Genomic DNA, 11646 nt, shown 5'->3' with positions numbered 1-11646 from the left:
CCGTTAAAAGGAGCAGTCAACGCTTCGGGCCGAGACTGAGTCCTGACGAAGGGTCTCGGCCCGGAACATTGACTGCTGCTTTCAACGGATGCTGCCCGACCTGCGTGGACCACAGGTTGTGAACCCATGATATGAAGAGAAAAGAATTCAAAGTTCTTTTCAACTCTGATGAAATGTCTGATTCCACTAAACCTTAAATGTTGAATACCATATACATAATTCATCCGACTTTGATGAAAGTTAGAAGTAAAATACATACCCCATTAATATTGGCCTGGGTGTAGTTGGTGTAGTTACCACCCATAAAGGCGTTGCTCTGCCCATTATATTTCTCAGATGGCTGTAAAGAGAAAAGGCCCGAGAGTTGCTATCATCAACAAATCCATGTATCTCAAACACAAGAGATTTTTTAGATGCTGAAAATTCAGAACAACACACACAAAATGCTGGAGGAACTCAGCAAGACTGGTTCTGATGGAAGTTCTTTGCCTGAAACATCAACTGTTTACTCTTTTCCATAGATGCTGCCTGACCTGCTGAGTTCCTCCAGCATTTTGTGTGTGTGTGTTGGTCCAAAATTTCCAACACAACTTATCATCAACTCAATTAACATTGGATGCCACAGTAGTGCAGTGGTACGCTATTCCCATTCCCAAATTCAGAGTTCAAATCTGGTGCCATTCTGTAAAGAGTTTCTGTATGTTCTCCCCCATGGAGTGTGTGGGTTTCATCCCACAGTCGAAAACTGTAGCAGGTAGGTTAACTGGTCGTTGTAGATCATCCCATGATTGGGCTAAAGTAGAGGGGGGAGGGGGAAATGCGAAATGATAGGAGTAGCATCCCACCCCCTCCGGTCTACACCTATCATTTCGCATTCTCCCCCGCCCCCCCCACTTTCAAATCTCTTACTATCTTTCCTTTCGGTTAGTCCTGACGAAGGGTCTCGCCCAAAACGTCGACATCGCTTCTCCCTTTAGATGCTGCCTAGCCTGCTGTGTTCTATCAGCATTTTGTGTGTGGTGTTGTTTGAATTTCCAGCATCTGCAGATTTCCTCGTGTTTGCTGTTTAAATTGACTAGAGAGCATGTCTTATGAGGATAGGTTGCATGTCCTTGGAGAGAAAATATGAGGTGATTTCATTGAGGTGTACATGATAATAAGACACATAAATAGGTAGCCAGTGCCTTTTTCCCAGTATGGAAGTAGCTAATACAAGGGGGCATAACTTTGCTTTATTGTCACCAAACAATTGATGCTAGAGCGTACAATCATCACAGCGATATTTGATTCTGTGCTTCGTGCTCCCTGAAGTACAAATTGAAGTAAATATAATAAAAATTTAAATTATAAATCATAATTAGAAAATAGAAAAGGGAAGTAAATGGGACCTTTTCAGAATGGCAGGCAGTGACTAGTGGGGTACCGCAAGGCTCAGTGCTGGGACCCCAGTTGCTTACAATATATATTAATGATTTAGACGAGGGAATTAAATGCAGCATCTCCAAGTTTGTGGATGACACGAAGCTGGGCGGCGGTGTTAGCTGTGAGTAGGATGCTAAGAGGATGCAGGGTGACTTGGATAGGTTAGTTAAGTGGGCAAATTCATGGCAGATGCAATTTAATGTGGATAAATGTGAGGTTATCCACTTTGGTTGCAAGAACAGGAAAACAGATTATTATCTGAATGGTGGCCGATTAGGAAAAGGGGAGGTGCAACGAGACCTGGGTGTCATTGTACACCAGTCATTGAAGCTGGGCATGCAGGTACAGCAGGCGGTAAAAAAGGCGAATGGTATGTTGGCATTCATAGCAAAAGGATTTGAGTACAGGAGCAGGGAGGTTCTACTGCAGATGTACAAGGCCTTGGTGAGACCACACCTGGAGTACTGTGTGCAGTTTTGGTCCCCTAATCTGAGGAAAGACATTCTTGCCACAGAGAGAGTACAAAGAAGGTTCACTAGATTGATTCCTGGGATGGCAGGACTTTCATATGAAGAAAGACTGGATCGACTGGGCTTATACTCACTGGAATTTAGAAGATTGAGGGAGGATCTTTTTGAAACGTATAAAGTTCTAAAGGGATTGGACAGGCTAGATGCAGGAAGATTGTTTCCGATGTTGGGGAAGTCCAGAACGAGGGGTCACAGTTTAAGGATAAAGGGGAAGCCTTTTGGGACCGAGATGAGGAAAAACTTCTTCACACAGAGAGTGGTGAATCTGTGGAATTCTCTGCCACAGAAAACAGTTGAGGTTGGTTCATTGGCTGTATTTAAGAGGAAGTTAGATATGGCCCTTGTGTCTAAAGGGATCAGGGGGTATGGAGAGAAAGGGCTCAAAGGGCTGAATGGCCTACTCCTGCACCTATTTTCTATGTTTCTATGAAAGTAAGGTAGTGCAAGTCGGGTCAGGATATTAAGGTGTTTGGAGGAAGGTATGGGAGGAAGGATGTCAGAAACAAGAGAAACAAAGAGCTGATGAACGGTCTTGGCCCAAAACATTGACTGTTTGCTCTTTTCCATAGATGCTGTCTGACTTGCTGAGTTCCTCCAGTATTTTGTGTGTGTTTTGGGGGGGGGGGGGGGGGGGGGTCAAAGGTAGTGTAGCGGTGTAACACGCAGCGCCGCAATAACGACACGGAGTTGGTGAGCTGCAGTTACAAAAGAGATTTATTCAAACTTCACGGCCTCACTTTAAAGCCTTCCTGATCCCGCCCTCCCCGGGCGGGAATGCTGTAGGGGGCACGTATTCACAGTCCCGTCCCGTGCGCGGGCTTTTCCCCTTGCTGGTGAAGCAGGCTCGGCGCCCTCTTAGGGACCAGCCTCAATGCGCCCGGCGCGCGCCACTTTGTGAGCCGGTTCGAGTGCGGTGGGAAGTGGGTCGCCACATAACACCCCCCCCCCCCCCAGAACTGGCAATACACCCACCAATGTCCACAGACTGGGTCGGACTCTGTTTGGGAGGTCTGCCTCTGCGCCGCGGTGCCGGAATCTCGACCGGCTGCGTCAAGTCCACATGGGCCGGTTTGAGTCAGTCCACCGTGAAAAACTCCTCTTTCCCCCAATGTCCAGCACGAATGTGGACCCGCTGTTTCTGATCACCGTAAACTGCCCCTCGTAGGGCCGCTGTAGTGGTGCCTGATGTCCGCCCCGCCATACAAAAACGAACTTAACAGTTTTGCAGGTCTTTGGGTACACAGGTCGGGTTCTGCCCATGTTGCGAAGCGGGTATGGGGGCCAGGTTACCGAGCCCCTCGCGTAGTCTGCCCAGGACTGCTGCGGGTTCTTCCTCTTGCCCCTTTGGGGCTCATATGAACTCTCCTGGGATGACCAGGGGTGCGCCATACACCAACTCGGCCGACGAGGTGTGCAGATCCTCTTTGGGCGCTGTGTGGATTCCGAGCTGGACCCGGGGAGCTCGTCCACCCGGTTAGGCCCTTTGAGGCGGGCCATGAGAGCCGACTTCAGGTAAAGGTGGAAACGCTCCACTAGTCCGTTCGACTGTGGGTGGCAGGCAGTTGTGTGGTGCAGCTGTGTCCCCAAAAGGCTGGCCATAGCTGACCACAGGCTGGAGGTGAACTGGGTGCCTCTGTCGGAGGTAATGTGGGCTGGTACACCAAAGCGAGATACCCAGGTGGCAATCAGTGCCTGGGCGCAAGATTCGGAGGTGGTGTCAGTGAGCGGGACCGCCTCTGGCCATCTTGTGAACCGGTCCACGATAGTCAGGAGGTGCCGTGCTCCTCGTGACACTGGCAGGGGGCCCACGATATCCACATGAATGTGGTCGAAACGTCAGCCGGTGGGGTGGAACTGCTGCGGCAGGGCTTTGGTGTGCCGCTGCACCTTGGCTGTTTGGCAGTACATGCACGTTCCGGCCCATTCACTGACCTGCTTGTGGAGTCCGTGCCAAACGGACCTGTTGGCTACCATCCAGACGGTTGTCCTGATGGAGGGGTGTGCTAAGTTGTGAATGGAGTCGAAAACATGGCGCCGCCAGGCTGTCGGGACGACGGGACGGGGCTGGCCGGTGGCGACGTCACAGAGTAGGGTCCTCTCACCTGGGCCTACGGGGAGGTCCTGGAGCTGCAAACCGGAGACTGCAGTCCTGTAACTCGGGATCTCCTCGTCTGCCTGCTGCGCCTCCGCCAGTGCTTCATAGTCTACCCCCTGGGACAGGGCTTGGATGTTAGGGCAGGAGAGGGCGTCTGCCACGACATTGTCCCTTCCCGAGACATGCTGGACTTCTGTCGTGTATTCGGAGATGTAGGACAGATGTCGCTGCTGGTTGGACGACCAGGGGTCGGATGCTTTCGTGAACACAAAGGTAAGCGGTTTGTGGTCCGTGAACACGGTGAAGGACCTACCTTCTAAGAAGTACCTGAAATGCCGGATTGCAAGGTACAGCGCCAACAGTTCCTGGTCGAAAGCACTGTATTTGAGCTCGGGTGGTCGTAGGTGTTGCTGAAAAACACCAGGGGTTGCCAGCGACCTGCGATGAGATGCTCCAGCACTCCACCGACTGCCGTGTTGGATGCATCCACTGTGAGGGCAGTAGGGACGTCTGTTCTGGGGTGCACTAGCATCGTGGTGTTTGCCAAGGCTTCTTTGGTTTTAATGAAAGTGGCAGCGGACTCCTCGTCCCAGGTAATGTCCGTGCCCTTACCCGACATCAGGGCGAACAGGGGGCACATGATTCGGGCAGCTGAAGGGAGGAAGCGGTGGTAGAAATTCATCATACCCACGAATTCCTGAAGGCTTTTGATTGTGTTGGGTCAGGGGAAATGGCGGTCTGAGTCTACTTTGGCGGGCAGAGGGGTTGCCCCGTCTTTAGTAATCCTGTGGCCCAGGAAGTTGATGGTGTCGAGCCCGAACCGGCATTTGGCTGGGTTGATTGTCAAGCTGTATTCACTCAGTCGGGCGTAGAGTTGACGGAGGTGGGACAGATGCTCTTGACGACTGCCGCTGGCTGTGAGGATGTCATCCAAATAGATGAAAGTGAAGTCCAGGTCGCGTCCCATCGCGTCCATTAACCGCCAAAATGTCTGTGCGGCATTCTTTAGGCCGAACGGCATGTGGAGGAACTCGAAAAGGCCGAAAGGGGTGATGAGTGCCATTTTGGGGACATCGTCCGGATGCATCGGGATTTGATGGTATCCTCAGAGGAGGTCTACCTTGGAGAAGATCCGTGTGCTGTGCAGGTTTGCTGCAAAGTCCTGAATGTATGGCACAGGGTAGTGGTCCGATGTGGTAGCCTCGTTCAGCCTGTGGTAGTCGTCGCATGGTCTCCAGCCCCCTGTTGCTTTGGGCACCATGTGCAGTGGGGAGGCCCATGGGCTGTCGGACCGCCGTAGGATACTTAATTCTTCCATCCTCTTGAACTCCTCCTTTGCCAGCCGGAGCTTGTCCAGGGGAAGCCTTCGAGCACGGGCGTGGAGGGGTGGTCCTTGTGTCGGGATGTGGTGCTGTACGCCGTGTCTGGGCATGGTTGCCGTGAACTGCGACACCAGAACCGATGGGAAATCCGCCAGGACTCTGGTGAAGTCGTTGTCAGACAGCGTGATGGAGTCGAGGTGTGGGGCTGGCAACTGGGCTTCACCCAGGGAGAACGTTTGAAAGGTCTCGGCGTGTACCAGTCTCTTCCTGGGCAGGTCGACCAGTAGGCTGTGAGCTTGCAAAAAATCCGCTCCCAGGAGCGGTTGGGCTACGGCGGCCAGAGTGAAGTCCCATGTTAACCGGCTGAAGCTGAACTGTAGCCGCACTGTATGGGTGCCATAGGTCCTTACTGTGCTGCTGTTCACGGCCCTCAGGGTGGGACCCGGTTCTCTGTTGCAGGTTTCGTAACTCGTCGGAGGTAAGACGCTGATCTTGGCTCCGGTGTCGACCAAAAAATGGTGTCCCAACTGCTTGTCCCAGACATACAGGAGGCTATCCCGATGGCCAGCTGCTGTAGCCATCAGCGGCGGCTGGCCCTGATGTTTCCCGAGAGCTTGCAGGGTGGGCTTCTGCGCCCCACCTCTGGTGGTAGAAGCACCATTGCTCGTTGGTCTCCTCACCCCTGCCTCTGGGGTTAGCGGGCTCTGTGGCTGGGCCTGGTCTGGTTTGCTGCTGGGAGTGTGGCCTGGTGATCTGTGTGACAGACGCCCCACTCTCCTTCTTGGCTTTCCACAGCACCTTCTGGGGGTCACTGAAATCCTCGTTGGACAGCAGCAGGCGTATGTCCTCCGGCCAGGGACAGCATCTCGTTCATCAAAGCCGACGGTGGCCTGTCCCCCAAACCATCCAGATGCATCCTCGCTCATGCCGCGAGAGTCCGAAAGTCCTTATGAGCAAGGCTTTGAATTCTGTGTATTTGCCATCCGCTGGGGGAGACTGTACGAATTCCTCAACCTGGGCAGCTGTCTCCTGGTCGAGGGAGCTCACCACGTAGTAGTAACGTGTGGCCTCCGAGGTTATCTGCCGAATGTGGAATTGGGCTTCTGCTTGCTGGAACCATAGGGGAGGTTGCAGCATCCAGAAGCTTGGCAGTTTTAACGAAACCGCATGAACAGATACGGTGTCGTTCATCTCCAGTCCAAATATTGTTTGGGCCATCTGGGTCACCAATTGTAGCGGTGTGCTACACGCTGCGCTGAAATAACGACACGGAGTCGGTGAGCTGCAGCTACAAAAGAGGTTTATTCAAAATTTGCGGCCTCGCTTTAAAGCCTTCCTGATCCTGCCCTCCCCGGGCAGGAATGCTGTATTCACAGTCCTGTCCCGTGAGCGGGCTTTTCCCCTTGCTGGTGAAGCAGGCTTGGCGCCCTCTTTGGGACCGGTCTCAATGCCGGCGCACGCCCCTTTGTGAGCCGGTTCAAGTGCGCTAGGAAGTGGGTCGCCACAGTAAGTTATTTTACATAGAGAGTGGTGGGTGCTTGGAACATGTTGCCAGGGATGGTGGTAGAGGCAGGTACATCAGGGACATTTAATAAACTCCTACATAGGCACATGGATGAAAGAAAAATGGAGGGCTATGTGGGAAGGAAGTGTTAGACTGATCTTACAGGGTTGGTACAACAGTGTGAGCTGTAAAGCTTGTATTGTGCTGTAATGTTTGATATTCTATATTTTATCTTGGGCATTGTTGGGAGGAGCTACATAATCCTGGTCACTCTGATAAAGGAGAATGGGTCTTGAACCACTGGTGTCAAATTAGCAGTGGTTCTCCCATAGCATGTGCAGGATAGGAAATTCCGGGATATTTGCCAAATACATGCACCTGGCGGCCATTTCGTTAGGTACACCTGCTTGTTAATGCAAATATCTAATCAGCCGATCATATGGCAGCATCTCTACGCATAAAAGCACGCAGACATGGACAAGAGGTTCAGTTGTTCTTCAGACCAAACATCAGAATGGGGGGAAGAAATGTGATCTAAGTAACCTTGACTGTAGAATGAATGATTGTTGGTGCCAGATGGGGTGGTTTGAGTATCTCAGAAACTTCTGATCTCCTGGGGTTTTCACACATAACAGCCTCTAACAGTTTGTAAAGAATGGTGTGAAAAACAAAAAAAAACATGCAGTGATTGGCAGTTCTGTGGGCAAAAACGACTTGTTAATGAGAGAGGTCAGAGGAGAATGCCAGACAGGAAGGCGACTATAATTCAAATAAGTACACCTTACAACAGTGGTGTGCAGAAGACCACGAACATACACTTACACTGACAGAAGCAAATGAATTTCTTTAATTGTAATGACCACTTTCAGTTTGGCCTATGCAGCAGAAAATTAATGCACATTTTAACTCTGAAGTTGCAAATTTCCATATTCAATGTGACTTTCTTACCTTATAATACTGCCCCATTGATCCTGGGGGAATGGGGTACTGTCCTGTGTTTTGCTGGCCAGGCATCCTATGTGCTGGATAGTTGGGAGACGGAACGGATCGTTGGGTGCTTGAGGGAGCATACTGACTTGTCTGGCTGGGATACTGGCTGTTCGGACCATACTGTTGACCTAGATAGCTTTGCTGAAGGCACAGAACATTAATATGTTAATGATTTTGCTCAGCTTCTCGAAACTAATCATCAAACTCATTTCTCTGTTAAAGACTTTTAGTATAGAAAACATGGGAATTCAAACTGTCTAATGATAAATATAACATTCTGATTAGTTCAGTTTCATCAAAAGAAAAAGGCAATGTGATTTGAATTAGACCAAGAATCTGTGTGAAACTGTAATGTTAGGAGATTGTGTATACCTCCTTGCGTTACTCAGATAACAAAGACCTATAAACACCACAACTTATACGAGATCGGAGATTTCCAGGAGAATGAGATATCTAGATGAACAGAATGGAGGTATCCAGGAGAATGGAGATATCTAGATGGAGATACCTAGGTGAACCTGTTCAAGGGTGAAGGGAGTTTAGTATCACCAGAAGTGTCCCATTTCAGTAACCAGCACTAAACACTGATGAGAATCTCTACAGTTAAAGAACGATGAAACCAGTATGAACCAGTTTCCAATCACTTTGACTTGGATTATTTATCATGTGGACATCAAAACGCACAGTGAATTGTGTCACTTGCGTTAACAACCAACACAACCTAAGGAGGTGCTATTGTCATAAATTGTGGCTCCAACATAGAATGTCCAAAATGTTCAGCAGAATGACACAACCAACAGCAACAATCCAACAACAAACACCTTTACACACACACACACACTCACTCCTCTAACCCCTAGACAGACCACATCTATCTCAATCAACCTATTCAGAGATCCCCAAAACAATTTTGTGACAGTATAGTCACGGGGTTTGTTTTCATGGGCTGCGTTAAACCAAGTCACATACTACTCAGAGAGCATCTCGGAATTTACACTACTGAAAATGTCAGATTCAGATTTATAACATGTACATGGAAACACACAGTTACATTTAACCATCAACAACAAACTCACCACAGATTACATTGAGATATAGTTCTCTTAGCTTTGCATAACTGATTACTGGACAACATACCATATTATAAATCTGCAGCATTACGAGCTTAAAGAAGAAAGAAAACAGCTTTATTTGTCACATGTTCATCTAAACATATAGGGAAATGCGTCAGATTCGGCAAATCAGATCAGCAAGTGCTGGGGGCAGCCCGCAAGTGTCGCCATGCTTCCAGCACCAACAGAGCACACCCACAACTCACTAACCCCAACCCGTACGACTTTGGAAATATGGGATGGAACTGGAGGACAACAACGCAGCCACAGGAGGAATGTACAAACTGCTTACAGACAGCGGACGGAATAAAAGCCCAATCAGCAATCACCCGTGCTGTAAAATGATTACGCTGACCGTTATCCTACCGTGCCACCTCTTGTTTAGGAATGTGAACAGTGTGATGTCTCAATTACTATAAATGCTGGGTTATTGTGTAATTGAAGCTTGGAATATGCTGGAATATTAGTGCTAGAATCACAAAGCAAGTGGACCTCATTTGAAATTCACATGACTGTTTTATTAATGAATGCGAACTCCCATTTCAAAAAGCTCCCTTCTGGACAGCATTGTAGGGCTATTAAAACGAAAACTTCACACCATTTTAAAAGTTTCTTCCTCCAGGAAGTTATTCTGAACAACTATTCTAGTTAATCCCAACCCTCCTCTATCTATTAACCCTGCGACTGAACTGTACTGCAAACACTTTGAATCACTTTTTGTAATGTGCTTATAATGTAAATACATGTTGGCATGTATTTTCTGCACATTTTATCCCGTATCAGTACTTCTAACTTTAATTTAATATAATTCTTTATTCGCTTAAATGATGAATGTTGCACCCTGACCAACGCACTACAGCAAGTTCCGAATGTATACTCAGAGGCCACTTTATTAAGTACACCTGCTCATTAATGCGACTACTCAGTCAATGTAGAAAAGCATGCAAACATGGTCAAGAGGTTCAGTTGTTGTTCACACTAAACATCAGAACTGGGGAGTAATGTGATCTACATAATTTTCACCATGAGGCGGTTTGAGTAACTCAGCAACTGTTGACCTCTGGGGATCTCCACACACAACAGCCTCTAGAATTTACAGAGAATGCTGAGAAAAACAAAAAAAAAAATCAGTGAGCAGTGGATAAAAATACCTTATTAATGAGAGAGGTCAGAGGAGAATGGCCAGACTGGTTCAAGTTGGCAGGAAGGTGACAGTAACTCAAATAACCACTAAACAACAGTGGTATGCAGAGGAGCAACTCTGAACACACAACACATTGAACCTTGTAGTGGAAGGACTACAGCAGAGGAAGATCAAGAACATACTTTTTTTAGGTGCGTGAGGTATCTAATAAAGTGGCACATATGGTGAATAAAGCTGACCCCTTGTTCCTTGATCCTCCAAGGAGATCACACTTTGTTGTAGAGTTTGGAGGCTTGCCTGCTTAAATGACCCGGAGAGCTATGTTGGCTGGTCAGGGCTTTATACTTTGGCTCTTGGTAGGGTCACACATGCCAAACAGGTCAAAGGGTAGCGATGGTCAGACTAAGAGTGGTCCACTGGTCCTCCAGTTTGGGTTAACAACCCAGACTGATCAAAAAACATTGTTACAGAAACAGCAACGAAGAGGACAGACTGAGATGGATGATCTTCATCGCTGCCCTAAACACCAGTGGTCTAACAGGCAATCTATAAACATGAGAAAGTCTTGGGCAATTAATATTCATTATATTACTTTTTGGATTTATGATACAGATTACCAGAATCGCCCTTCATGGTTATATTTGGAGGAAAATCCAGTAATGGGGTTTTCTTCAGCTTCTTTATTAGGAGCTCCCCTTCCGTTTTCGCTCTCCAGAATAGGTAGACAAGCTCTCAACCCTATTGTTAAACATACTTCAAAAATCTGGTTTCAGTTTTGTAGATTTTTTGAATTAAATGATTTTCTACTTTCTAGTAATATTTATTCTAATTTCTTTTTTAAACCATCTACTCTGGATAAGGCTTTTTTAACATGGAAAATTAAGGGAATAAAAACTTTTTTAGATTTGTTCTTACAGGATTGTTTAATGTCCTTTTCGCAGTTAATGGATAAATATGACATCTCTAATACACATCCTTTTTTAGATACTTACAGGTTATGAATTTTTTTATGTAATTCTTTACCGAATTACCCCTTGGCCTACTCTTTAAATTTGGCTTATGCTATTTTTCAGCTTAAACCATTTCAAAAACGATTAATAGCTATCATTTATAAGCAGTTAATGAATGATCGCATGTCGCCTAATGATAGGGTTCAACACACTTGGGAAATAGAACTTCAACATTCACTTTCAGACAATCAATGGAGTAAAATTTATTATCTAGTCAATTATTCATCTATCTGTGCACACCATTATCTTAATTCAGTTTAAGATAGTACACATATGTCCAAAGATAAATTGGCGCATACTTTTCCTAATATAAGCCCTATTTGTGACAGATGTAATGCATAAGTGGCTACTCTAACTCATATGTTTTGGTCATGTGTAAGTTTAAATAATTTTTGGAGGGATGTGTTTGGAATATTATCTAAAGTTATAGATGTGGATGTTCAAGCCAATTCACTTACAGCAATTTTTGGGATCATTCCAGAGGAAGCAGGCAGAGTGTCTGCTTTCGCTCAACATG

General features: G+C 47.2%; 1 protein-coding gene across 4 annotated transcripts in view; it reads right to left on the bottom strand.

Annotated features, from left to right (window-relative positions):
• Positions 1-11646, bottom strand: part of LOC132391065 (zinc finger MIZ domain-containing protein 1-like) — a 258401-nt gene that overhangs the window by 47167 nt on the left and 199588 nt on the right. For all 4 annotated transcript variants that reach the window (XM_059963774.1, XM_059963782.1, XM_059963793.1 and 1 more), the window contains 2 exons: positions 7822-8004; positions 260-340 (listed from right to left, as the gene is read on the bottom strand). In XM_059963774.1, coding sequence (XP_059819757.1) covers positions 260-340; positions 7822-8004 — 264 coding nt within the window. The remainder of the gene's footprint in view (positions 1-259; positions 341-7821; positions 8005-11646) is intronic.

The sequence above is a fragment of the Hypanus sabinus genome, chromosome 1 (assembly GCF_030144855.1).
Source record: "Hypanus sabinus isolate sHypSab1 chromosome 1, sHypSab1.hap1, whole genome shotgun sequence".
Taxonomy (NCBI): domain Eukaryota; kingdom Metazoa; phylum Chordata; class Chondrichthyes; order Myliobatiformes; family Dasyatidae; genus Hypanus; species Hypanus sabinus.
The sequence above is the reverse complement of the archived record's forward strand: the minus strand, read 5'-3'. Positions and strand labels throughout refer to the sequence as shown.